The sequence below is a fragment of the Erinaceus europaeus genome, chromosome 13 (genome assembly GCF_950295315.1).
Source record: "Erinaceus europaeus chromosome 13, mEriEur2.1, whole genome shotgun sequence".
Taxonomy (NCBI): Eukaryota; Metazoa; Chordata; class Mammalia; order Eulipotyphla; family Erinaceidae; genus Erinaceus; species Erinaceus europaeus.
This window is the reverse complement of record NC_080174.1, coordinates 97,019,432-97,046,318: the sequence shown is the minus strand read 5'-3', so window position 1 is coordinate 97,046,318 and position 26,887 is coordinate 97,019,432. Positions and strand designations below refer to the sequence as shown.

The 26,887-nt window shown below is 41.0% G+C and overlaps 1 protein-coding gene across 4 annotated transcripts; it reads left to right on the top strand.

Moving 5' to 3' along the window:
• The first annotated feature begins 19 nt into the window (after window positions 1–19).
• LOC132542428 (zinc finger protein 709-like) lies at window positions 20–21,190 on the top strand. Of its 4 annotated transcripts, none has more exons than XM_060205039.1 (6): window positions 20–282; window positions 9,576–9,710; window positions 14,271–14,395; window positions 16,208–16,334; window positions 17,246–17,303; window positions 19,204–21,190. In XM_060205039.1, exons 3-6 carry the CDS (start codon window positions 14,339–14,341, stop codon window positions 20,105–20,107), a joined length of 1,146 nt encoding a protein of 381 aa, XP_060061022.1. In that variant the 5' UTR covers window positions 20–282; window positions 9,576–9,710; window positions 14,271–14,338; the 3' UTR covers window positions 20,108–21,190. The 4 variants fall into 4 exon arrangements, with proteins under 4 accessions (XP_060061022.1, XP_060061021.1, XP_060061024.1 ...); XM_060205038.1 differs by having other exon boundaries at window positions 14,265–14,395; XM_060205041.1 differs by lacking the exon at window positions 14,271–14,395 and adding an exon at window positions 14,728–14,833 and having other exon boundaries at window positions 21–282.
• The last annotated feature ends 5,697 nt before the right edge of the window (window positions 21,191–26,887 follow it).

Sequence of the window (26,887 nt, the reverse complement as noted above, 5' to 3'; positions counted from 1 at the left end):
ACAAGAAGCCGACCATGAATCACCAGGCTAGAGAGGCAGCACTGGGCTCCAGGGCAGAAACATCTCTGTTTCCGGGAGCGTCAGCTTAGGCCAGTCGCACGGGCTGCTGGGACTCGTAGTTCGCACGGCTCTTCTCCCGCGGCTGACGGCGAGGAGGCGGACTACAGCTCCCGTCAGGCCAAGCGGCGCCAGCGGGGTCCTGCACACGCGCGGCTGGGCAGCAGGTTCGCGTTGTTGTAGCTTCGAGTAGGCGGCGCACAGTCGGTTGCACGGTGGCGTCAGGTCAGTCGCAGCTGGTGGGTGTCGGGTGGCGGCGGGAGCCGGGCGAGGCCTCGGCGTGACCCGGCCTTAAAGACCTGGGGCTCTGCGTGTGTCGGGGAGGTGCGCCAGTCTCACCTCTGGCCATTCTGCGCCGCCTCCCTGCTGGTCTGGGTCCCGCTTCCCCTCGCCCCGCTTTGGGGTCCGCGATGGCGCGGCATGAGCCGCTGGGGCGGGCGCAGGGTGTCCCGGGCAGGCTCCGGCCGGGCTCCGGCCGGCGACTGGGGGCGCGGACCCGCCGGGAGAGCAGCTGTGACCGCGGCGGCCTATGCCCTCTCCACGGGCGGACCGGCGCGTCTGCGCAGGCGCGGGGCTGCGGTTCCCGAGTGCGCGCGGCGCCTGCGCGGTTGTGCGGCTGCAGGTGGCCTCCAGCTGCGTGTCTGCGGCCAGGCGGGACTGGCCTGCTGGAGCTGGTCCCGCTGCAGGATCCTGTGCAGCGACTCCGCGGCCGCCTCACGTGCTGCGGTGCGGCTTAACCCCCTGCACTACTGTCCGACCGCCCCCCCCCTTTTTTTTTTAGCAGAGCACTGCTCAGCTCTGGCTTATGGTGGTTTAGGGATTGCAGCTGGGACTTCAGAACCTCAGGCGTGAGAGTCTCTTTGCATAACTATTGTGCTAGCTATCCCCACCCTTCTGTGCAACTTTCTATGAATTTTTACAAACTGCTTTGAAAACAGGCACAAAGAATTAGAAATATTTCTAAAACATTTTACTCTTGTTTAATACTAGTACTAAATGTGGAAGGTCTGCACAGCTTTAGAAATTGTCCAAAGCATAGACCGAAAAATGACTGATATTAATGAATTAAATAGGGTAAAGAATTATGCCAGTGGAGACCGAGACTATTTTATAAGTGCTGCAGTACTCATTTATTCACACCAGATGGTGTTCTAACACCACGTTAAACTCTAACGTCACACTCTTACATTAAAATAAGTTATTGAAATGCAGTATCCTGACATCAAATTCTTATGTATCAAACACTCATGTATCCCAAATACCTCATCAGACAGGGAGGTGTGCAGGTAAGGTCACAACAAATGATGTCCTCAGGTGGATGAAGCTGGTCCAGGCAGAATCCTGGTCCGGATGGGTCCTGGTTCTTGTCTTGATCTTGCCCTGTGCTGGTCCAGGTAGCTGGTCCAACTCCTTTCCTGGGTCTGGTCTGGGAATCTGCAGACACCTCCATGATTGCCACGGGATATGCCGGATGGCATACTCTGAATTTACAGAGTGGCAGGCAGTTCAAAAGTTGCCATCCATTGTCCAAAATCTGGGGCTTTTATCCCTGAGCTAGGCTGGGGTGTGGATTAGGTCATTTCTAGCCACTGAGAATTGGGGTCTTCCTGACATGTATGTCTAACTTTATCAGGCGATACAGATGTAGGGCCTGCCCTGCACAGGACTTTATCTTATGCTGGTGTAAGGGGCATTTCAGAGAACTCAGGGGCCCCATTGAACTTGCCCTGCACAAGACTTTATCTTATGCTGGCCTGCAGGGGCATTTCAAAGAACTAAGGGGACCACATAAGGCTTGCTCTGCCCGGGACTTTATCTTACGCCTGTGCAGGGGCATTTCAGGGCGTTTATCTTGCATAGGACTTATCTATGCAGGCCTGCAGGGCTTGGGGGCCAAGGTTCTAAGTTTTTTCACTTTCCTTTGTCACTTAAAACTCGAGTTTTTTTTTTTTTTTTTTTTTAAGAATTTATTTGAGAAAGGCAGAGAGAGAACCAGACATCATTGATACATGTGCTGCCAGGGATTGAACTCAGGACCTCATGGTTGAGAATTCAATGCTTTATCCACCGCACCACTTTTTGAACCACAAAACTCAAGAGTATTTTAAGCACTTTAATTTTAACAATGTTTCATCGCTCAGATAAGCATTTGAACATTTCAAACTCAATAATATTCTCACACTTGAATATTCACTTTAACAAACACTCTAAATTGAAACAACTGAACCTATTATTTCCAACCTATTTAAACATTTCACACTCAAAGGAATACTTTCACACTTGACATCCTCACACTTCTTATATATGTCCTAAATACATATTTCTTATGATTTCAAGTCCATATTTTAATTCAAGTCCATATTATTGTTTCAAGTACACACTTCTGTATTATTCTAAGTTTCCACTTTTTATACATTAATATTATTCTAGTCTAAGTTTGGGTATAAGTCAGAACACTAGATTCACACTCCTTATACATTAATATTATTCTATTCTAAGTTTGGGCATAAGTCAAAACACTAAGTTCACACTCCTTGAACATTAATATTATTCCTTTCTAAGTTTGGGCATAAGTTACAACATATTTGTTCAGGAATCCAAGGTCTCAACTCTTGTCTTGAAGGGGTTGTGTTTTCTTCATCTGGTATACGTAAGGCACACTAACTGAATGCTTGAATATCCTTGCTTGTGACATTCCATCCCCTTGGTCCTGAGGGCCTAGAAGGCCCAAAAGGTCCAACGGTCATGGGGGAGCTTGAAAGAAAAATGGGCTGTCCCATATGTCCATAAAGTGCCTGCACTTGCCTGAGGTGCAGCATTTTACATTCCCTCCAATAATTCTGAGCTATGTATTCGTGAATACATTCCTTGATAAAAGGTTTTAAGATCATACGAGCTGCGTATTATTCTAAGGTTTTGGGCTGATAGGCCTTGTCTGGTGAAGATATTTATAGAGTACCAGTCTCCTTCCAAGAATGTGAATGTGCCCTCTGGTTGCTTAATTAACATGCAATAAAATCAGGAATACTGTGTATATGATTCTTTATCTGTGTAACAGGCTCACAATCCTTCTGCCCAGGTTTCTGTCTGTAGTAGAGGGTCTCAGTGTACACGTTTCCTAGGATTTAATGGGTCATGCCCTATCAGATGGTGTGCTAGAGTGACCAACTGGTCTTCATCTTCTGGCCCTGGCTTTGAATAAGGTTTCCAAGACATAATATTGTTTTCATATGTACAAAATTTGCAACAAATTTCCTTAGGAAAAATGTTTCTACAGAGTCTAGATTGGACATTGTATATATGAAACAAAACAGTAAGCCTTCAAAATGCATTTTGTAACAATTAGAAAAACCAAAATTGATGACTCCCATGTTCCCAGATCACACTTCCGCCCAGATTCCCACGAATGTTCCTTCCTGGCGTGTCTTCGAGACCTGATAGGCATAGTGGCTATCGGTGTAGATGTTAAGTCTTTTTCCAGGTTGAGGGCTTTTATGAGGGTAATTAATTCAGCTTTTTGGGCCAATGTCCCTGCGCGTAGGGTGGCTGCCCACACAGTATCATATACAGTAGTTACTGCGGCCCCATCGTACATTACCCCATCTCTGATGATGCTGCTCCCATCAGTATACCAGCTCACTTCTGTTCCTTTTAAAGGCTGGTCCCTCAGGTCTTCCTGGAGGCTAGATGTGTAGCTCAGAATCTCAGAGCAGTCATATTAGGGAGCATCTAATTTGGGGTCCAGGAGCAAGGTAGCTGGGTTCAAGGATGCGCTGGATGAGAATTGAATGACGGGTGGATTTAATGAGTTAACCGGGCACTGCTGTTCCACCTGTCAGGAGGTTGTCAGAGGATTCTATCTACAGCATGAGGAATAGTCACAGTCAATTTCTGACTGAGAGTCAACTTCTGAGCATCCTTTGTCAACATAGCCATAGCAGCTATGATGTGGAGGCACGGTGGCCATCCAGCCACCACTGAATCTAGCTTTTTTGAGAAATAAAGCTACTGGCTGCGTCCAGGGCCATACTGTTTGTGTTAGGACCCCTTTTGCTATCCCTTGCTTTTCGTCTATGAAAAGGTGAAAGGGTTTAGTCCCATTAGGCAGTCCCAAGGCTGGAGCCAACAACAGGGCATGCTTTAGTAGTTTAAAGGTACTCTTGTGAGCCTCAGTCTATTTAAAAGGCTGCCCTTCTCGGGTCGACTCATAAAGGGGTTTTGCTATTTCAGTAAAACTGGGGATCCACAATCGGCAGAATTCCACCAAACCCAAGAATTCTCTTACTGCCGTTGGGTCATGGGAGTTGATATCTTTTTTAAATTTCTTTATTGGGGAATTAATGTTTTACATTCAACAGTAAATACAATAGTTTGTACATGCATAACATTTAAGGGAGTAGATATCTTAAGTATAGTCTCTTTTCTTGGTTCAGGCAACCATCTTTGCCCATCGCTGAGGACATATCCCAGGTAGGCCACTTTCTCCTGGCACAGCAGAGCCTTCTTTGCAGAGGCTAAGTATCCTAGGTCTCCCAAGACTTGAAGGAGATCTTAAGTACTGTTACGGCACACTTCCATTGTTCTGGCCACCACCAGGAGGTCGTCAAAATACTTCAAGAGGGAGATCTCAGGGTGTGCCTGCCAGTACTCAGGTCCTGGCGCAGCACCTCATCAAAGATGGTGGCAGGGTTTTTGAATCCCTGTGGTAGCTGGGCCCAAGTCAGCTGTTCGCTGAATCCTGCTTCAGGGTCTTGCCACTCAAAGGCAAATACTGGCTGGGCCTTTGGTGCTAAGGGGAGGCAAAAGAAGACAACTTTTAGCTCCAGGACTGAGTACCATACTCGGCCAGGTTCTAAGGAACTAAGTAGTGTGTAGGGTTTGGGTACTGTAGGATGTATGTCTACAACTGTCTTATTTACTTGTAGGTCTTGGACAGGTCTGTAGTCCCTCGTATCTACTAGAAAGCTAACAGGTTTCCCCTCTATTTTTAAAGTTACCCTGGGTTCGGAAGGGACCCGATCCTCGTTGGCCTCAGTCATTGAGCTCGCACAGTTTTAGGATGTTTGTCTTATTGCCCCCAGTGTCCTTTTGTTTCCCTTTTTTTCTCAGACACTCTCTGGCTCAGTGACCCATCTCTTTGCAATATGCACATTGGTCTTTAAGGAGTTTCTTTTCTCCCTCCCTGAATGGACCTCTGCTCTTTTCACATCCTCGGGGAAGGTGGGCCTCTTGTCCTTTCCATTGAGGGCGTTCTGCATTAGCTGCCAATAAGACCTTAGTGAGGTTGTGAGTCTTTTGCTCACTAGCTGCTGTCATTGTTTGTAATTGGTGTTCTTCAGGGGTCTCTCAGTTGTTAAAGACTTTCTCCACTACTGCCAGTAGTTACTGTAAAGATTTATCTGCTAACCTATCTATTTTTTGGAGTTTTTTCCGGATATCGGGCAGCCTGGTTTACAAAGGACATAATTACTGCTGACTTATTCTCTGGAGCTTCTGGATCTAGGGGAGTGAACATTCAGTATGCCTCCATGATTTTTTTTAAGAAGGCAGCTGGGGGGGAGTCAGGTGGTAGCACAGCAAGTTAAGCGCACGTGGTGCAAAGTGCAAGGACCAGCGTAAAGATCCTGGTTCGAGCCCCCGGCTCCCCACCTGCAGGGGAATCGCTTCACAGGCGGTGAAGCAGGTCTGCAGGTGTCTTTCTCTCCCCCTCTCTGTCTTCCCCATCTCTCTCCATTTCTCTCTATCCTATCAAACAACGATGACATCCATATCAACAATAATTACAAGAACAATCAAGAACAACAAGGGCAACAAAAGGGAAAGTAAATTATTTTTTAAAAAAGAAGGCAGCTGGGACTTCTGTCTTTTCCTGTTGCACACTACTAACCTTGGCCAAATTGGTGGGTCGGCGTACAGCCGCCCAGAGACCTTCCATTAGAGTCTGGTGATAGACCTGGAGCTTCTCCTTACCTTTAGGTGAGTTGAAATCCCAAGTGGGTCTTATCAGAGGGAAACTGGCATCTATCAGGGCTGAGTTTAAGGTGGGCTTGTCATCTACCCCGACACGAGTTTTCGGGCTTCCGATAGAATCCTTTCTCTTGCTTCCGTGGTAAAAAGAAACTGTAAAAGCTGCTGGCAGTCGTCCCAGGTTCGCTGATGGGTAAATACAACAGAATCCAATAGGTCAATGAGTGCTGTTGGTTTTTCTGAAAACGTAGGGTTCTCCATTTTCCAATTATAAAGGTTACTGGTGAAAAACGGCCAATACTGCATCAATTGTTCGCAATTCTCATTTGGGCGTCCTAAGGCTCGGAGGGTCAGGGCCACCGAATCAGGTTCTCTGGGCTGTATGGGCTCTTGTATTAGGAGGGCTCTGTAAGTCCTGGCCTGCTGCCAGGGGTGCCTGTGTTACTGGGGAAGGTTGAGGTTGTTAGGGAAGAGGGTACTTTAAGAGGTCCTCTTCGGGACCACCTTGGAGAAAGGGTAGGAGGGGAAAGTGAGAGGGGGCAGTAGGCTGAGGACAAGAATCCTTTATGGCAAGAACTATGGGTCTTGAACCCTGTGGAGGAAGAAAAGGTTTTAGCCAAGAGGGAAAGTTCTGTACCAGATCCTGCCAAGTAAGGATATAAGAAATCTGGTCCAGGTGTCTTGAGTGTCTGAAGATGACATCTCTGGTAGCATAGATAGTAGGCAGGTTCCATGTTCCTTCTGGGGGCCAACTGTTAGAGAAGGTTGGCCACTTATCTTGACAATAAGTGATCATCCAGTCCTGTTTTATCTCTAGACTCAAATTATGAGCTCTCTGCTTGAATTCTTTGAAATGATCCAGGACCATAGTCAGAGGAGTTGAAGTAGCCTGACTCCTGACATTGGACTTAAGACAAAACTGATAATGAATACAAAGACAACACACACAAAGGGAATACAGAGACAACGTATTCAAAGAAAACTCCAGCGGCCCAGCTGCTAACACTCTGAACCAACAGACAGCCTTTCACTGCTTCATGGGCTTGACCCACTCTCCTCTTCCAAATTTGTGAGGGGGGTCCAATCCCCTACAGTAGGGCCCAAGACGTCTCCCTGGACCCAGAGCTGCCCAGCGTCTCCACCTTCGACTCCAAGGGGTCTCTCACTACAGATACCTGAAGTTTGACCGGTCCTGAAGGCTGTGAGGCTGGCGTTCCTTTAGTGACATGGGGATTACGGATGAGCCCCCAAATGTTGTACCCAGAAGTTCGAGTCCCTATCTCACACAAGGAAGACCAGAATCACATGCAATAGCAAGAGCCTTTATTAGCAAGCTTAAGCTTGGGCCGCCGACATCCTTCCACACAAGGGGAGAGTCTGCGCCAACGATGCTGCAACATTCTTGTTCTCTGCCTTTTTAGTACACGGAACAAAAGCAATTGGTTTCAGTTTAATGGCTGTAACAAGGAACCGTTGGTTTCAGTGTAACAGTCTCTAACAAGTAACAGTTGGTTTCAGTGTAACAGTCTCTAACAAGGAAGAGCTGGTTTCAGTTTAACAGTTTCTAACCTCCTCAGTCCATCCCTGTTGTCTTAGGTGTTTACCAGAGACATCCAGAGCCTGTGCTACAGTGTCCTTATTCTGCCCTATAATTAAAAGATGATCTACATAAGAAAAAATTTCACATCCCTTTGGTAGCTGTAATGTCTCTAAGCTCCATCTGAGGGTATTTTGTGCAATGAGAGGACTATTTCTGTACCCTTGTGGGACTCAAGTAAACTGATATTGCTTTCCCTGCCATGAGAAGCTTGTAATCTCTCTAGATTCTGGTGCTAAAGGTATGGCAAAGAACATGTCAGTTAAGTCTGGTAATTGTCCTGGCATCTTTCCTGTTCTTTCATGAACTCTTCTATAGTCCACTGTCATCCTGCATTTACCATTTGGTTTCCGAACTAGCCATATTGGACTGTTATAGTTAAAGCTCTGAGTAGGTTCTATAATTCCTTCCTTTAGCATTATCTGAATTGTTTCACTAATCTCTTCCATTCCTCCCTGTAGTGTTTGTGTGGAGAAGTCTGTTGCTAATCTTATGGGTTTTCCTCTGTAGGTGACTCTTTGTTTTTCTCTTGCAGCCTTCAGGATCCTTTCTTTATCCTTATTCCTTTCCATTCTAAATATGATGTGTCTTGGTGTCTTTAAGTCTGGGTTAATTCTGTTTGGGACCCTCTGGGCTTCTTGAATCTTTGTCTTTGATGTTGTCTAGACTAGAGAAGTTTTCAGCTATTATGGCCTGAAGAATGCTTTCTTCCTCTCCCTCTCTTTCTTCCTCTGGTAAGCCAATAATGCGTATATTATTTCTTTTGAAGTCATCCCATAGGACTCTGTTGTTGTTTTCAGCATCTCTTAATCTCTTTTTGAGATCTCTTACTTCTTTTTTAGTTGTCTCTAATTTGTCCTCGATCTTGCTAATTCTGTCTTCAGCCTCATTGATTCTATTCTCTTTGCCCTCTACTGTTTTGTGGAGTTGATCTGTTTTGTTTCCCTGTTCTGATACTGTTTTAGCTTGTTCAGCTAGTTGTGTTCTTAGCTCAGCTATTTCAGCTTTCAGCTCTCTAATAACCTTGAGATAGTTAGTTTTTCTTCCAGAGTCTCATTTGTTGTTCCTGTATTTCTGATTACAATTCTTTCAAACTCTTTTTTTTTAAAGATTTCTTTTTTAAAAATATTTTATTTATTTATTCCCTTTTGTTGCCCTTGTTGTTTTATTGTTGTAGTTATTATTGTTGTTGTCATTGTTGGATAGGACAGAGAGAAATGGAGAGAGGAGGGGATGACAGAGAGGAGAGAAAGATAGACACCTGCAGACCTGCTTCACCACCTGTGAAGCGACTCCCCTGCAGGTGGGGAGCCGGGGTTCGAACCAGGATCCTTATGCTGGTCCTTGTGCTTTGCGCCACCTGCGCTTAACCCGCTGCGCTACAGCCCGACTCCCTCTTTCAAACTCTTTACTCACTCCTGTGATTATTTCCTTAGCTAATGTTTGGATGTTGACCTCGTTATTTTGTGCTTCACCCTTTGGGGGGCTTTTAGCTGGACTGTTGTCCTAGTTCATTTCTCCAATATTTACTTTGGTGCGATATGCCAATTCCATTTCAGGTTCTACTTGTGTTTTCTTTTCTGATCTTGTTTTTCAACTTCTCCCTGAGAGTGAGATCTTCACATATTCATCCTTCTGTTTCTGACTTAATCATAACTCTTAACTACTAAATATACTATGGGTGCCTTAATCTCTCCTTAGGCTGGTCTCTGAGCTTTGCACTGTTTGCATTTAACATGCTGCACTACCGCCCAATACCCGTTTTACTAGATTTTTGCGAGTGTTTTTTTGGAAGAAAAACTAAAGGGTTGGAAAGAGATGTCAGTTGAATTTGTGGGCTTTGTCATGGTCCTAATAGGCAGGATAACTCACTAAATGTTTCCATAACCTCTTCTGTTTCCATTGCACAGCTAGGGTATTGTACCTTGTATTCACTACAGTATCTTCCATCTAGGGGCCATACTGTTCAGTGAAGAGGCTGTGCTTCTAGATTTTTTAAAAGAGAATTTCAAGCTATTGCTGTGATTGATCTTCTGTTTTCTGGCCTGGAAGACATTCAGGGAAAGAGGAAGAGATGGCAGTTTCTTGGGTAAGTGACTTGCCCCACATTAGATTCTGTTTCTTTTTTCTCTTGAATAATTTGTCCTTTAATTGATAGATGTTTAATTTACTGTTTCTGTTTTGCCCATCATATTTCTGTATGTCTGTCTCTCTTTCTGCCAGGGCACTGCTCATCCCTGGCTTACATCTGTGACTTATGGTCAGCAAATAGAACCTAGAACCTGAGAGCCTCAGGCAGAAACTTTATGTTATCTTCCCCTCTTGTATTGCTCTCTTCACTTACTCTTTTTTTCTTTTATTATTTAATTTTATTAAGTCTATTTTGATTTTTTAAAAAAAATCTATTTTCCCTTTTGTTGCTCTTTTTTATTGTTGTAGTTGTTGTTGTTATTGTTGTCATCATTGTTAGATAGGTCAGAGAGAAATGGAGAGAGGAGGGGAAGACGGGGAGAGAAAGACACCTGCAGACCTGCTTCACCGCCTGTGAGGTGACTCCTCTGCAGGTGGGGAGCTGGGGGCTCAAACCAAATTCTTATGCCTGCCCTTGCACTTTGCACCATGTGCGCTTAACCCACATCACTACTGCCCAACCCCCTATTATTTAATTATTATTTATAGTGGAAACACAAAACCATAGGGTAAGAGGGGTACAACTTCACACACTTCCCACCACGAAAACTCCATATTACATCCCCTACCCTGAAAGCTCTCCTATTCTTTTTTTTTTTTAAATTTATTTCTTTATTGGGGAATTAATGTTTTACATTCAACAGTAAATACAATAGTTTGTACATGCATAACATTCCCCAGTTTCCCATTTAACAATAAAACCCCCATTATGTCATTTATCATCTTTTTTTAAATTTATTTCTTTATTGGGGAATTAATGTTTTACATTCAACAGTAAATACAATAGTTTGTACATGCATAACATTCCCCAGTTTCCCATTTAACAATACAACCCCCACTATGTCAAGCTCTCCTATTCTTTATCCATCTCGGAGTATGGACCCAGTATCATTTATGGGGTCTTGAAGGTGGAAGGTCTGGCTTCTGTAATTGCTTCCACACTGAATATGGGCTTTGACAGGTCAATCCATACTCCCAACCTGTCTCAGTCTTTCCCTAGTGGGGCTGAGCTTTGGGGAAGTAGAACTCATTTATTTTACATTTTTTAAATTTATTTTATATTATTTTAATTTTTTAACTTGATTTTTTAATATTTTAGTTGTCTATTTATTTGGATAGAGACAGCTAGAAATGGAGAGTGAAGGGTGGGATAGAAAGAGACACAGACAGACACCTATAGCACTGCTTCACCACTCGTAAAGCTTTCCCCCTGCAGATGGGGACTGGGGACTCGAACCTGGGTCCTTGAGCACTGTACCATGTGTGCTCAGCCAGGTGCACCACGACCCAGTACCTTTATATTTATTTATTTTTTAATATTTATTCCCTCTTGATGCCCTTGTTTCTTCAAATTTATTTTAATGAAGGAGTGAAAGGACTGACCAGAGTACTGCTCAACTCTGGCTTATAGTGATGCTGGGGATTGAAAGCCTCAAGTATGGAAGTATTGTGCATGATCACTATGCTATCTGCCCAGCCAGTTACTCTTTTTTTTTTGAGAGAGAAATTTTTTAAAGATTTTATTTATTTATTTATTTATTAGTGAGAAACATAGGAGGAGAGAGAGAAATTGAGACATCACTCTGGTACATGTGCTGCCGGGAATTGAACTCAGGACCTCATGCTTGAGAGTCTGCTGCTTTATACACTGCGCCACCTCCCAGACCACGCCAGTTACTCTTAAAACTCTTACTTTCCAATCAGTATTATCACTGGGACTCTGTATCAACATTCTTGAATGTCATGTTATATATAGATATAGAGATAAACAGATACAAGAAGTGGGGGCGGGTTGAAGCACATTCAATTGCAAGACTTCTCTCTACAGCTGTTGGAGAGATGGGTCTTGAACCCATCTGGGATCTCTCAGGTGATCATTTGTCGTCTCTACTTGGTATGCCCCCAGAAAGCATATAGTTTTTGAATACCAAGACATAACTCATGTTGTAAAGTGCAACCTTGTCATACTGAGATGCAGATTTTCAAGCCCTGACAACACATATAGACATGAAAGGGAGTGGAAACTTCATGAATCTTCCTCCTCTGATGTCTTCTTTTTTTCTCTCTAAGAAATCTAGAGAAAATTCTTTCTAAGAATCTATCTAGAGAAAATAAAATCATTTCACCAGGAATAGTGAAATCATGCACAAATGAGGTCCATTAGAATACATACTTCCTTATATTCAGAGTCTTCATTTTCTCTTTTAAAGTAGACTTCTAAATATTTGTTTATTTATTTAATATAGGATTGAGACAGAGAGATGGATGGGGCAGGAGAAATAGGAAGGGAGAGAGAGAGAAACCTGCAGCCCTGCTTCACAATTCATGTAGCTTTCCTCCTGTTGGTGGGCACAGGGGACTTGAACTGGGTCTTTGCATACTATAAAGTGAACACTTAGCCAAGTGTGCTACCACTTGACCCCTAGCAGCATACTATTTGGGATGAACGATTCTTATGTTAGTGGTGTAGAATTGTTGAAAATGTTTTAATCTTTGCAGATAAAAGTAGTGACATTAATCCAGTATTCCCACTGAGAAAGATGTCTCTCCTGGGATATCAGAGACCTAACGAAATTCTGCTTAGTTTCCATGTGTGCTTTCCATAACCTTTGTCTAAGGTACTATAAAAATCAATAAATCTGGGAGTCGAGCATAGCTCAGCGGGTTAAGCGCAGGTGGCGCAAAGCACAAAGATTGGCATAAGGATCCCAGTTCGAGCCCCTGGCTTCCCACCTGCAGGGGAGTCGCTTCACAGGTGGTGAAGCAGGTCTGCAGGTGCCTATCTTTCCCCCCTCTGTCTTCCCCTCCTGTCTCCATTTCTCTCTGTCCTATCCAACAACAATGAAAGCAATAACAACAACGATAAACAAGGGCAACAAAAGGGAAAATAAATAAATGTAAAAAAATTTTAAAAATTAATAAATCTACAAAAGGGTAATAAACCAGAATTACTCATTTAAAAAAATAAAATTAATTATTGTATACTTGTATCTGTCAGGGATTTAAAAAATTTATATTTATTCCCTTTTGTTGCCCTTGTTGTTTTTTTTGTTGTAATTATTATTGATGTTTTCATTGTTGGATAGGACAGAGAGAAATGGAGAGAGGAAGGGAAGACAGAGAGGGAGAGAGGAAGGGAAGACACCTGCAGACCTGCTTCACCTCTTGTGAAGCAACTCCCCTGCAGGTGGGGAGCCGGGGACTCAGACCTGGTTCCTTACGCCCTTTTGCTTTGTGCCACCTGTTCTTAACCCACTGTGCTACTGCCCAACTCCCGTGAGCAATTTTTAATTGCCCTGTGACTAAACAACTTCATGGTTAAAGAGATTATAAATTTCTTTCTGCACTATTAAATAAAGAGACTATAAATTTCTTTCTGCACATTTACAGTGGTTATTTATGTTACCCTGAGTTGTGTGAGTACATATATGGCTGATTAGCCCTTTGATATATAGCATGTAAATATGTTATTTTATTTTTTTTTAATATTTATTTATTTACTCCCTTTTGTTGCCCTTGTTGATTTTTTAATTTTTATTTTTTTACTGCATCTCTTTGTCTTGGTGATACATCTTATCGTTATACCAAATATTTTCAGTTTGTTGTAGTCTCAGTGGTTCATTTCTCCATTTATTTATCTTTGATGTTGAGCTCAGGTCTCTGAAGACATTTCCAAATCAAATATTATGTACTGTACTGAGGATGACTTCTGTAGATTTTTTGGATACTAGGCTAACATCCAAGTGCTTTTGTATTTTGAGTTGACCCATGGTGTCATGTAATGGTGTTTGGTTTTTATATGCATGCAGTGACTGACTCATTTTCCACAACATCATTTTTTATAGAGACTTCACCTATTTAATTTCAGCATCCTTTTCTTGCTTTAAACATGTTATTAGGGTTTTTGATGGAGATTGCATAGCATGTACATGCCACTTTTAAAATGGTCATTTAGTTTTGATAATTATTAATAATCCACCAGTAATCAACATTTCAGTTTGCCTTATGTCTTTAATTTATTTTCATAGCAATTTATAGTTTTTGAAGATTATTTCTTGAAAAACTTCTGTTGCAAATGTATTGGGAGTCAGGCAGTAGCACTGCAGCTTAATTGCAGGTGTTGCAAAGCGCAATGATGGGTGTAAGATGCCAGGTACAAGCCACTGATACTCACCTACAGGAGAGTCGCTTCACTGGTTGTGAAAAAGGTCTGCAGGAGTCTATCTTTCTCTCCCCTCTCTACCTTCCCCATCTCTCTCCATTTTTCTGTCCTGTCCATCAACAATAATAACTACAAAAGTAAAACAAGGGCAACAAAGGGGAATAAATAAATATAAAAAAAGAAGAAAAGATTCAAATCTATTATAGTGGTAAGATAAGTAGTGAATCGGTGTGGAAAGGAAAACCATGTATCCTCTTTTAAAAAATTTTTCTTTTAATTTATTAATGAGAGGGATAGGAGGAGAAAGAGAAAGAATCATATATCACTCTAGTACATATGCTGCCAGGGATTGAACTCAGGACCTCATGCTTGAGAGTCCAGTACTTCATCCAATGTGCCACCTTGGGGACCTCATAAACCAGGTATCATCTTCACTTTAGCCATTTTCTTTGTTGAGATATATTTTCACCACTATTGCTAGAGGTATGAATAATTTATGGGTACATTTATTTCCACTGTCCACCTCTAATTTGTATCACAGCCATATTTACAAAAGTTCAGGATCTAAAAGGTGACATTTTTTGCTATGTATCTAAGTGAAGTGTCTTACCAGAAAATTGATGGTCAACTAATTTTGTCAATACTACTTTGTAAGTGCTCCTGTGGTGGCAGAATCATGTGTTTCCCATTTATTGGGCCACCACCTGACCTCCAAGTTATTTCATTTTAAAATGTTTTTATTCCTTTTTTCAAGGTTTTAACTAAATTCTGAGAGAAAGTGACATCAGAACTCCCCTCAGTTCTAGAATTAGAAGACACTTGGAAAGTAGCCTACAGTCCTTGGGACGTCAGAACTGCAAGTCTGGTGTATCTCCAGTACTTCTCATTAAAGGAAATAAAGTTTCATTCCATGTATTACATATGAAAAATAATTTCATATGTCACTAATATAGGGAGAGAGAAAGGTGAACTGAGAGAGAACCCAGAACACAATTTTGTACATGTTAGAATCCAACAAGGAAGCTTAGGCTCTCAAATCTAATGGTCTACAAATTGAGGAGTTTCCCTGTCCTGGTTTTATTCATTAAAAAAAAAACAACTCAGGGCAATAAAAAGTTATAGATTAATTAATTAAAAAACACCTCCAGTTTATTCTAATATTATTTTTAACTGCTTTTTTATCTTCTTATTTTTTTTGTATAGAGACCATCAGACAGAGAGGGAAGGGGGTGATAGAGAGGGAGAGAGACAGAAAGACACCTGCAGCCCTGTTTCACCACTCAGAAAGCTTTCTGCCTGCAGGTAGGGGTGGGGGCTCAAACCTGGTCCTTGAGCATCGTAACATATGTGTTCAACCAGGTGTGCCACCACACAACCCCCCAGTTTATTCTATTATTAATCGTGGAAATAAGTGGTGAGAGATGTTTCATTTCTAACAAAAAATCATAATCATATGTGTTCTTTTCTATCATCTCTTTTTTATCACTGTGGCTTCATTATAAATTCATTACACCCAGTGGCAATTTTATTTCTTATTTATATTTTTGAGTTTTATATAGGTGAAGAGAATTTAATAAGGAAATTGAAGTAGAGATATCTCTATCTCTGTGTGTGTCAATTGAAATTATTATTCATATATGATAAATGAAGTTAATGTTTATTTTCTTTTAATGAGAAGAACTGAAGATAGAAGACATAACAACTTTGAGCTCTAACTCTCCAGGGGGCTATAGGTTCAATTCTTCTACTTTGCTCTCCCTATCAAAATCTCTTTACCTATATAAGCTTTACATTATAAATAAGGAAGGAACTGTCCAAAAATGCTCCACCTCTTGGGAAGAGTGCCGCGCCCTCCTCCCCCATACATGTGAGAATAGGGATATAGAATCTTGGTCCTTTTATATGGCAATGTGATTGCCCTATCATTGTACTCCCCCACAGCCCTAAGGTTTTATCATTTACTAATTACAAAAATATAGAGGGCAAGAATGAGAATAGGTTTATTTCTCTGTCACGTGAGACGCCAGGGATTGTACTCAGGGCCTTGTGAAAGAGAGACCAATGTTCTACTCAATGTATCAACTTCTAGACCATGATTAAGAGATATTTGATTTTCAAGTCACCAAAGCCATGTTTGCAGATGAGAGAATCATTCACAGGCTTCCTAAAGTAGAGACTGAATGGCTAATCTGTCACTCGCATTTTCTTACATGAACACATTGCACGTATTTTAGGGCTCAGTGACCTATGAAGATGTAACTGTGATATTCACTCAAGAAGAGTGGGCACTATTGAATCCTTCAGAGAAGAAACTCTACAGAGATGTGATGTGTGAAAACTTGAGGAACTTTCTTTCAATAGGTAACTCTAATCGCCTTAATTTTTCATCTAGAAGACAAATCAGTTTTTGTTCACCAATGTATAAATGGAGACAGTGTTAAGTGAGCAGGGTTTGATTGTGACTCATAATGGATCATAAATTCAATCTTATGGTCTGGAAGGCAGTGCAGTGGATAAAATATTGGATTCTCGACCATGAGGTCCTGAGTTTGGTCTTTGGCAACACATGTACTAGATTGATATCTGGTTCTTTCTTTCTGCCTATCTCTCTAATGAATAAATAAATTCTTTATTTTTATTTATTTATTCCCTTTTGTTGCCCTTGTTTTATTGATGTTATTGATGTTGTTGGATAGGACAGAAAGAAATGGAGAGAGGAGGAGAAGACAGAGCGGGGGGGAAAGAAAGATAGACACCTGCAGACCTGCTTCACCACTTGTGAAGAGACTCCCCTGCATGTGTGGAACTCGGGGTCTCAAACCGCGATCCTGAGGCTGGTCCTTGCGCTTTGCACCATGTGTGCTTAACTATGCTACCGCCCGACTCCCCCAAAAACAAATTCTTTAAAAAGAAAAATACAGGGTGGGGCTAGATAGCACGGTGGTTATACAAACAGACTCTCATGCCTGAGGCTCTGTCAAGTCCCAGGTTCAATCCCCTACAACATCATAAACCAGAGCTGAGTAGTAAAAAAAAATAGATAAATTCAATCTATTTGTATAATTTTTTAAAAAAATTATTCATGTGAAAGATAGGGTAATTTACCCATGTGAAAGATAGGAGGAGAGAAACAACCAGCCACTCTGGTAGATGTACTGCCAGGGATTGAACTCGGGCCTTCATGCTTGAGAGTTTAGTACCTTAGCCATTGTGCCACCTCCCAGACCACTATTTGTATAATATCTAATACTTTATATATTTTGTAATTTTAGAAAAAATACTAGAACATTCCACCAAACAGCAGCATAACTTGCACGGGAGTCAACAAAGGTGAGACTTAAAATTACAATAAAAAGTGATGTACCACCCAGAAAGCTACTGTGTTTTCAAATATTTTGTCTCTGTAATTTACCGAGATCTGGTGCCTGCATAGTTTCCCTGTATTAGACTTATTTATTATTATTATTATTATTTATTTATTCCCTTTTGTTGCCTTTGTTTTATTGTTGTAGTTACTGATGTTGTCCTTGAATAGAACAGAGAGAAATTGGGAGAGGACAAGGAGAGAAAGTAGACCTGCTTCACTGCTTGTGAAGTGATTTCCCTGCAGGTGGGGAGTCACTGGCTTGAACCCAGATCCTTAGACTTGTCCTTGTGTTTTGTGGAACTATGCTTAACCCGTTGCACTACCACCTGACTCCCTACTTATGGGTTCTTAATTTTGTGCTCTCTACTGACTTAATAATTACATAGCAGCTCTTTTAATACAGTTTATTAAGAAAATATTTATAATAAAAACGTAAAATTTATAATCACTGCCACAAATACATTAATTTTTATATAATCTAATCAAAGATCCTTCATGACTAGGTTATAGAATAGTTGGACAAGTGACTCAAATATTATGTATGTGACATACATGACTGAAGTTCCCATCTGACTCACTGGCAACAAAAGGACCATAATGATGTTCTACATTATCTGTCTATTCTCCACGTTATAGGAAAATCTTTCTCACATGTAACAAGGAAATGGAAGTCTTAAAAAGGGAGCAAAGATGCTTAGTATTTATAAAATAGTACACTTGGAAACAATAAGAGAATCTTTAATGTATGAATATCTATATTTTTATGATACTTAGATGTAGTCCTTCTAGAAAAGATCAATATTTTTAGTGAAAAAATTCAACACAAAGCCAAAACTTGCTATTAACAAATAGTGGTTCAATTAATACATACAAAATATCTGTAAAGATATCATTAGTTTTGGCATAATATATTTATATGAAAGTGTGTAGTTTTTATCAATTTTTATCTTATTTATTTACTGGATACAGACAGCCAGAAATCTTAAGGAAGGGAGAGAGAAATAGAGACACCTACTGTCCTTCTTCACCACTTGGAAAGCTTTCCCCCTGCAGGTGGGGACCCGGGGATTGAACTAGCTCCTTGCTCATTGTAGCATGTGTGCTCAGTCAGGTGCACCACTGCCCAGCCACACCTTTTTTTTTAAATATTTTATTCCCTTTTGTTGCCCTTGTTGTTTTATTATTGTCAGTATTGCTGTCATTGATTTTGGACAGGACAGAGAAAAATGGAGAGGGGGTAGAGAAAGACACCTTCAGACCTGCTTTACCACCTGTGAAAGCGACTCCCTTGCAGGTGGGAAGCCAGGGGCTCAAACTTGGAGTCTGAAACCTGTCCTTACACTTCGCGTCATGTGTGCTTAACCTGCTCTGCTACCTCCTGACTCAAGTCCAGACCCTTTTCACCAATTTTTAACTTTACTTTTAATTCGAAATTTAAAATAAAAATTATTTTATTTATTATTGGATAGAGACAGTGAGAAATAAAAAACGGGGAGATAGGGAGGAAGTGAGACCTTCAGACCTTCACTGCCTATGAAGCGACTCCCCCACAGGTGGAGAGCCGGGGGCTTGAACTGGCATACAAACCAGTTCTTTCGCTTTGTGCTGTGAGCTTAACCCATGGTGCTGCAGCCCAACACCCTGTTACAGCCCAACTCCCTGCTACAGCCCAACTCCCTGGAGATTGTTTTATAATTTTGAATATTTGTGATTTTTTTTTCAGTATACATTTTTAGTGAAATCTATTGTTAATGTCTGATTTTGTGGCTTATTAAGTAAAATAATGTCCTGCATCTTGACAATAGAATCAATTACAGTTTTATGCATTAAAATGTCATTAATTAATTGTTCATTATTTTACAGTAATACAGCAGTGAAAATACCTGAGGGCCAAAAAATTCAGAATGGTAGAAAATCTCAAGAATATGAATCATACAACAAATTATTCACTTATTCTATTCATCTTCAACAACATGAAAGAATTTACAGTGGAGAGAAACCCTATGAATGTAAACTATGTAGTAAAACATTCAGTTGTTCTAGTAGTCTTTTGGCACATAAACGAATTCACAGTGGAGAGAAACCCTATGAATGTAAACAGTGTAGTAAAACATTCAGGCAATCCAGTAATCTACGTCAACATGAACGAACTCACAGTGGAGAGAAGCCCTATGAATGTAAACTATGTAGTAAAACGTTCAGTTGTTCCAGTAGTTTTTGGGCACATAAGAGAATTCACAGTGGAGAGAAACCCTATGAATGTAAACAATGTAGTAAAACATTCAGGCAATCTAGTAGTCTTAAGGAACATGAAAGAACTCACAGTGGAGAGAAACCCTATGGATGTAAACAGTGTAGTAAAACATTCAGTTGTTCCAGTCATCTTCGGGCACATGCAAGAATTCACAGTGGAGAGAAACCCTATGAATGTAAACTGTGTAGTAAAACATTCAGTTGTTCCAGTAGTCTTCGAAAACATGAAAGAATTCACAGTGGTGAGAAACCCTATGAATGTAAACTATGTAGTAAAACATTCAGGCAATCCAGTAATCTTCGGACTCATGAAAGAACTCACAGTGGAGAGAAACCCTATGAATGTAAACTGTGTAGTAAAACATTCAGTTTTTCCAGTAATCTTCGGACACATGAAAGAATTCACAGTGGAGAGAAACCCTATGTATGCATACTATGTAGTAAAACATTCAGTTGCTCAAGTAGTCTTCGGACACATGAAAGAATTCACTGTGAAGAGAAACCATATGAATGAAAACTAGTAAAGCACTCAGTGCTTCCAGTATTCAGGAATATGAAAGAATTCACAGTGGAGAGAAACCCTATGATTGTAAACTATGTAGTATAACATCTCTTTGTTTCAGTCATCTTCAGACACATGAAAGAATTCATAGTGCAGAAACCTTATGAATGTAAACAGTGAAAGCATTCATGGAATCTAGTTCTCTTCAGTTACATGATAGAACTCACAGTGGAGAGAAAGAAACCTCATGAATATAACCATGTAGTCAAGCATTAATTTAAGTCAGTGTTCTTTGGAGACATGATAGATATCACAGGGGAGAGAAACCCAGTGAAAGTAAACAGTACACTGATTCAAGCCAGTTATCTTTGTCAATATGAAATAACAGAATGGAGAGAAATTTGATAAATGTAAGCAGTGTTGAAAACATTGTGTTATTCTGCTCACTGTAGACATGAAAGAATTCACAGTGAAACAAAACCCCAAGAAAATCATAAAGCTTTCAGATGTTCCACTAATTTTCAAGCACATAAAAATATTCAAAATGGAAATTAATATTTTGTGTATAAACTGTACTAAAGATTAGAGAGAGAGATGCAACCTGAGACATGATGCAGAGGCTTGTGGTTCAATCTAATATCTCCTAGGTGTGAGCTTCACTACATTGGCTAGAGATGTGTTGTTTTTATTGTCTCTATCTCTCCATCTTGTGTTAATATATAAGTAAATATATCTAAATAATTGTAGGGATCACAGGGCCATGTGAACCCATACCTCTGAATATTATATGGAATATGAGTAAGTACTTTGATTCTTTATCATAAATTCTAATATATGAAAAATTCCACTTGGTACTGAGAACTTCTTGATGTCAACAATGCTTAGATGTGTTCAAATCAATAATAATTTTTGCACATATAAAATCACTGGCATTATAAAAGCAATTCTTATCATGTAGACATTGTAGAATGACAGACCTAGAAAGGAACTTGTCCTGGAGAGACCAGTGAATGTAAAACAGTAGAATAATAATGGATGCTACAATATGTGAATCTTTATTTTCTTTTTGAATAAATTGTATCTGGTTGAAAAGTACATATTCTCTCTAAATTTCTCTTTATACTTTGTATTTAAAATACTTTTATTTTCTTTGGAAAGACAGAGAGAAATTGACTGGGAGGTGGTAGTAAGAGAAAGAAAGCCACCTTCAGCACTGCCTTCCAGTCTGAAAGCTTTTGCCCTGCATGTGGACACTGCTTTTACCCATGTCCTTGTTCATGGTATCTAATTTTGATTATCAAGTTGCAAGTTGTGAAACAGTGCTGCAGATGGCTTGTACCCTCTACCCACTTCTCTGTTGATTTTTCTGTATCCTATTAAAGAAAATAAAGACTTAAAATTTTGCTCCAGATGGATGATTTAATAGGCTAAAAATCATCAAATATTTAGATAAAAACATATGCAGAACTCTCCTCCCTATACATTTTGTCAACATGTTCATCACTACAAACTTAATTGCAAGGAAACCAAAAGCAAAAACAAATGAATACAGTTATGTCAAATTGAAAAAGTTATATGCAGCAAAGGGAATCTACCATACCAGATACTTCCCACAGACTCTGAGGAAAAGTTTGTCCTACATCAGAGAGTATTGATAAGCAAAATACATAAAGAATTTATCAGTTAAAAAATGCATTGGGCAGGGGTAGACAACACAATGGTATGTTTCTAGCAGACATCCATTAAGTCACTTCTCACACACTATACCTTTGTGGGTTTGTGTGAGCCTTACTATACTCCCAGTCTGATGTCAGCCATATGAGGATTATGCCCCAAAGTCCAATATCCACACCTTGAGCTGTTCCCACCTCTTTGACACTGGGAGCTTTGTGTGTGCAGTGGACAGCCCAGGAATACGCCATCAGAATCTGGAAGAACTACTGGTCGAATACCTACCTCCACACAAGGTTAGTAGAAATCAGAAAGGGCATGTAACTTTTTTAAGCTCTCCTAAATTGGTCCACACGCCAGGATCATTTATATATTTTTAGTTTTTTAAATAACATTTTTCCTTTTGTTTCCCTCTAGTTATTATTGTTATTATTGAGGTTGTTAGATAGCACAGAACTGGAGAGAGGAGGGAAGATGGAGAGAAAGATAGCGTGGTCCAGGAAGTGGCGCAGTAAGTTAAGTGTTGGAATCTCAAGAATGAGGTCCTGAGTTCAATACCTGGCAGCACATGTACCAGAGTGATGTGTGGCTCTTTCTCTTTTCTCATTAATAAATAAAAGTTAAAAAAAAAAAAAAAGACACCTGCAGACCTGATTCACTGCCTGTGAAGCAACTCCCCTGCAGGGTCTCAAACCAGGATTTTTTTTTTTTAATTATTTTTTCTTTTTGGGGAATTAATGTTTTACATTCAGCAGTAAGTACAATAGTTTGTACATGCATAACATTCCCCAGTTTCCCATATAACAAAACAACCCCCACTAGGTCCCCTATCATCCTTCATGGACCAGTATTCTCCCCACCTACCCACCCCAGAGTCTTTTACTATGGTGTGATATGCCAATTCAATTTCAGGTTCTACTTGTGTTTTCTGATCTTGTTTATCAACTTCTGCCTGAGAGTGAGATCATCCCTTATTCATCCTTCTGTTTCTGACTTATTTCACTTAACATGAATTTTTCTTTTATTTCTATTTTATTTTTTAATTTATTTCTTTATTGGGGAATTAATGTTTCACATTCAACAGTAAATACAGTAGTTTGTACATGCATAGCATTCCCAAGTTTCCCATTTGACAATACAACCCCCACTATGTCATCATCCACCATGGACCTGTATTCTCCCCACCCACCCCAGTGTCTTTACTTTGGTGTGATATGCCAATTCCATTTCAGGTTCTACTTTTTGTTTCTGATCTTGTTTTTCAACTTCGGCCTGAGAGTGAGATCATCCCATATTCATCCCATATTCATCCTTCTGTTTCTGACTTATTTCACATAACAATTTTTTTAAATTTTTTTATATTTATTTAATTTATTTTTTCCCTTTTGTTGCCTTGTTGTTTTATTGTTGTAGTTATTATTGTTGTTGTTGTTGTTGGATAGGACAGAGAGAAATGGAGAGACGGAGAGGAAGACAGAGGAGAGAAAGACACCTGCAGACCTGCTTCACCGCCTGTGAAGCGACTCCCCTGCAGGTGGGGAGCCGGGGTTCGAACCAGGATCCTTATGCCGGTCTTTGTGCTTTGCGCCACCTGCGCTTAGCCCGCTGTACTACAGCCCGACTCCCCAACATGAATTTTTCAATGTCGATCCAAGATCGGCTGAAAACGGTGAAGTCACCATTTTTTATAGCTTAGTATTCCATTGTGTATATATACCACAGCTTGCTCAGCCACTCATCTGTTGTTGGACACCTGCGTTGCTTCCAGGTTTTGGCTATTACAAATTGTGCTGCCAAGAACATATGTGTACACAGATCTTTTTGGATGGATGTGTTGGGTTCCTTAGGTTATATCCCCAGGAGAGGAATTGCAGGGTCATAGTGTAGGTCCATTTCTAGCCTTCTGAGAGATCTCCAGACAGTTCTCCACAGAGGTTGGACCAATTGACATTCCCACAGCAGTATAGGAGGATTCCTTTGACCCCACACCCTCTCAGCACTTGTTGCTGTTACCTTTTCTGATGTATGACATTCTCACAGGAGTCAAGTGGTATCTCGTCTTGATTTGCATTTCTCTGACAATCAGAGACTTGGAGCATTTTTTCATGTGTTTCTCAGCCTTTTGGATCTCTTCTGTGGTGAATATTCTGTCCATGTCCTCCCCCCATTTTTGGATGGGGTTATTTGTTGTCTTGTTGAGTTTGGCAAGCTCTTTATATATGTTGGTTATTAAACTCTTATCTGATGTATGGTATGTAAAGATCTCCCATTCTGCGAGGGGTCTCTTGGTTTGGGTAGTGGTTTCTTTTGCTGTGAAGAAGCTTTTTAATTTGATGTAGTCCCATAGGTTTATACTTGCCTTTGTCTTCTTTGTAATTGGACTTGTTTCATTGAAGATGTTTTTAACATTTATCCGGAAAAGAGTTCTGCCAATATTTTCCTCTAAGTATTTGATAGTTTGTGGTCTAACATCCAAGTCCTTGATCCACTTGGAATTTACTTTTGTATTTGGTGAAATACAGTGATTCAGTTTCATTCTTCTGCATGTTTCAGCCCATTGTTTCCAACACCATTTGTTGAAGAGACACTGCTTTCCCCATGTAATAGTCTGGGTCCCTTTGTCAAAGATTGGATGTCCATAGGTGTGGGGCCTCACTTCTGGGCTTTCAATTCTATTTCACTGGTCAGTGTGTTTATTCATGTTCCAGTACCAAGCAGTTTTGATGACAATGGCCCTATAATACAGTTTGAAATCTGGGAGTGTGATGCCTCCGGTTCTGTTCTTTTTTCTCAGGATTGTTTTGGCAATTCTAGGTCTTTTCTGGTTCCAGATAAACATTTGTAGCATTTGTTCTATTCTAAAAAATGTGCTTGGGATCTTGATGGGGATACAGGATTAAAAAAAAATATCCCCTTTTGTTGCCCTTGTTTTATTGTTGTAATTATTATTGTCATTGTTATTGATGTCATCCTTGGAAAGGACAGAGAAATGGAGAGAGGAGGGGAAGATGGGGAGAGAAAGACACCTGCAGACCTGCTTCACCACCTGTGAAGTGACTCCCCTGCAGGTGGGGAGTCGGGGGCTCGAATTGGGATTTTTACACTTGTCCTTGCACTTTGCGCCACATGCACTTAATCTGCTGTGCTTCTGCCCAACTACCACAGGATTTGTTTATAAATAATTATCTTTAATGCATTGAGGCATCCAGAAAGTGAGAGGGTGGGAAAAAGAAGAGACCTGCAGTACTGCTTCACGACTCCTGAAGCTTTCTTCCTGCATGTGGGTACTGGGGACTCAAACCGTGATCCTTGTGCACTACAACCTGGTGCAGCACCACCCAGCCCCCACACACTTCAGGATTATTTTATCCAATGAGGTGGATGGGTCCCTCCATAAGACCAATGTTGAATCTCTAGGATACAGTCACTGTGTGTGTGTGTGTGTGTGTGTGTGTGTGTGTGTGTGTGTGTGTGTAGGGGGGTGAGCAGCACTGCAGGAGCTGTGTGTGCTGGGTCAGTGTCACTATTACCTAGAGAGGAGTCTCCTGAGTTCAAGGAGGAAGGACACAGACCTCTCCACCTCTGACTAATGAATCTTTGGAGGAACTTGAGGATGCAAGCTCTTCTGGTGAGTGGCTGTGGGATGAGAGGGGATCCCAGGCAGAGGACCAGGATACAATCTGGGGCAGGAACTTGGCTCTGTCCTTGCACAGGACTGAATCCCCTCTTCCCTGGAGGGACCTCAACCATCTGGTGAGAATCCCACCGCTGGTCAAGAAGGATGTTCCTCTCTGCTATCTCAAAACTGGAAATTGACATATACCATCTTGTATTGCACCAAAGTAAAGGACTGTTCCATGTATTGAATTCAGAACCTCATGGTTTTTTAAAAATCTTTTTTATTATCTTTATTTACTTGGATAGAGACAGCCAGAAACCGAGAGGGAAGGGAGAACAGAGAGGAAGATACAGAGACACCTGCAGCACTGCTTGTGAAGTTTCCACTGCAGGTGGGGGACGGGGACTCGAACCTGGGTCCTTGCACACTATAACATGTCCTCAACCAGGTGCGCCACCACCCAGCCCCAGAATCTTATGTAATTAAGGGCCCAATTTTTATCCACTGCACTACCTCCCACACCATAGTTTTTTCTAATCCTAAATAATTAGAAGGCCACTCTTATTGTCACTGACTTGATGACATATAAGCCTACTCTTACACTTCAATCTCATCTTACATTTTCCTTTCATATCAAAGCCCTGAGTTGAGTGAAGCACTCATATTACTTCCCTGAATGAACCTTTTTCTCTCTAACTCCTTTGGCATCATGGTCCCCACTTCTCCCTAAAAATCTTTGTCAAGATGAGTTCAGTTGTTAACCAAGCAAGTTCAGGCAATAGGGGCCTAATTATGAAAACAAAGGTTCACTGTCTATAACCATGATTGTTGCTCCCCTACATGCCCCAGACACATGGTTTCACTACAAAATTGTTCTGAATATGGGCCCCAGATTAAATTGATGGGGTTTACAGTTGAAAATATTTATATACCTTTCCCATATTTGGGAGCTCCTCTCTTCCCTGATTCTGCTTTTTATCCCATTTTCCAGCTATAACATCATTTCCCCAGACAATAACTTGTGCCCACCTGCATATCAGATGTCAGGCTCAGAAAATAAAAACAAAAAAAATACAAAACCTAGTACAATTATAGGGCCTTTGGAATACAATCAAAATAGACCTACTAACTACACAATGGAGATCTCCAGATCATCATCCACACTATTCCAGCCTTTAGGTTCATAATTAGTCAACTATTTGTTTGGCTTTATATGTTAAGTCTTCTCAGCCACCAGGTTCCAAATGCTACCTTAATGCCAACTGGTTTCTCTGGGAAGAGGCCCCCACCAATATGTCCTGGAGCCCCACCTCCCCAGATCACTGCCCCACTGGGGAAATTGAGAGACAGGCTGGGAGTATGGATCCACCTGTCAATGCCCATGTTCAGCAGGGAAGCAATTCCAGAAGCCAGACCTCCCACCTTCTGCATCCCACAATGACCCTGGGTCCATACACCCAGAGGGATAAAGAATAGGAAAGCTGTCAAGGGAGGGGATGAGA

Excerpts from the sequence above, each read along its gene's own strand:
- LOC132542428 (XM_060205039.1), top strand. The coding sequence starts at position 14,339 with ATGCTTGAGAGTCCAGTACTTCATCCAATGTGCCACCTTGGGGACCTC. Across the intron at positions 14,396-16,207 it reads TTGGGGACCTCATAAACCAG|GGCTCAGTGACCTATGAAGA; the intron begins GTATCATCTTCA and ends CACGTATTTTAG. Across the intron at positions 17,304-19,203 it reads TTGCACGGGAGTCAACAAAG|TAATACAGCAGTGAAAATAC; the intron begins GTGAGACTTAAA and ends ATTATTTTACAG.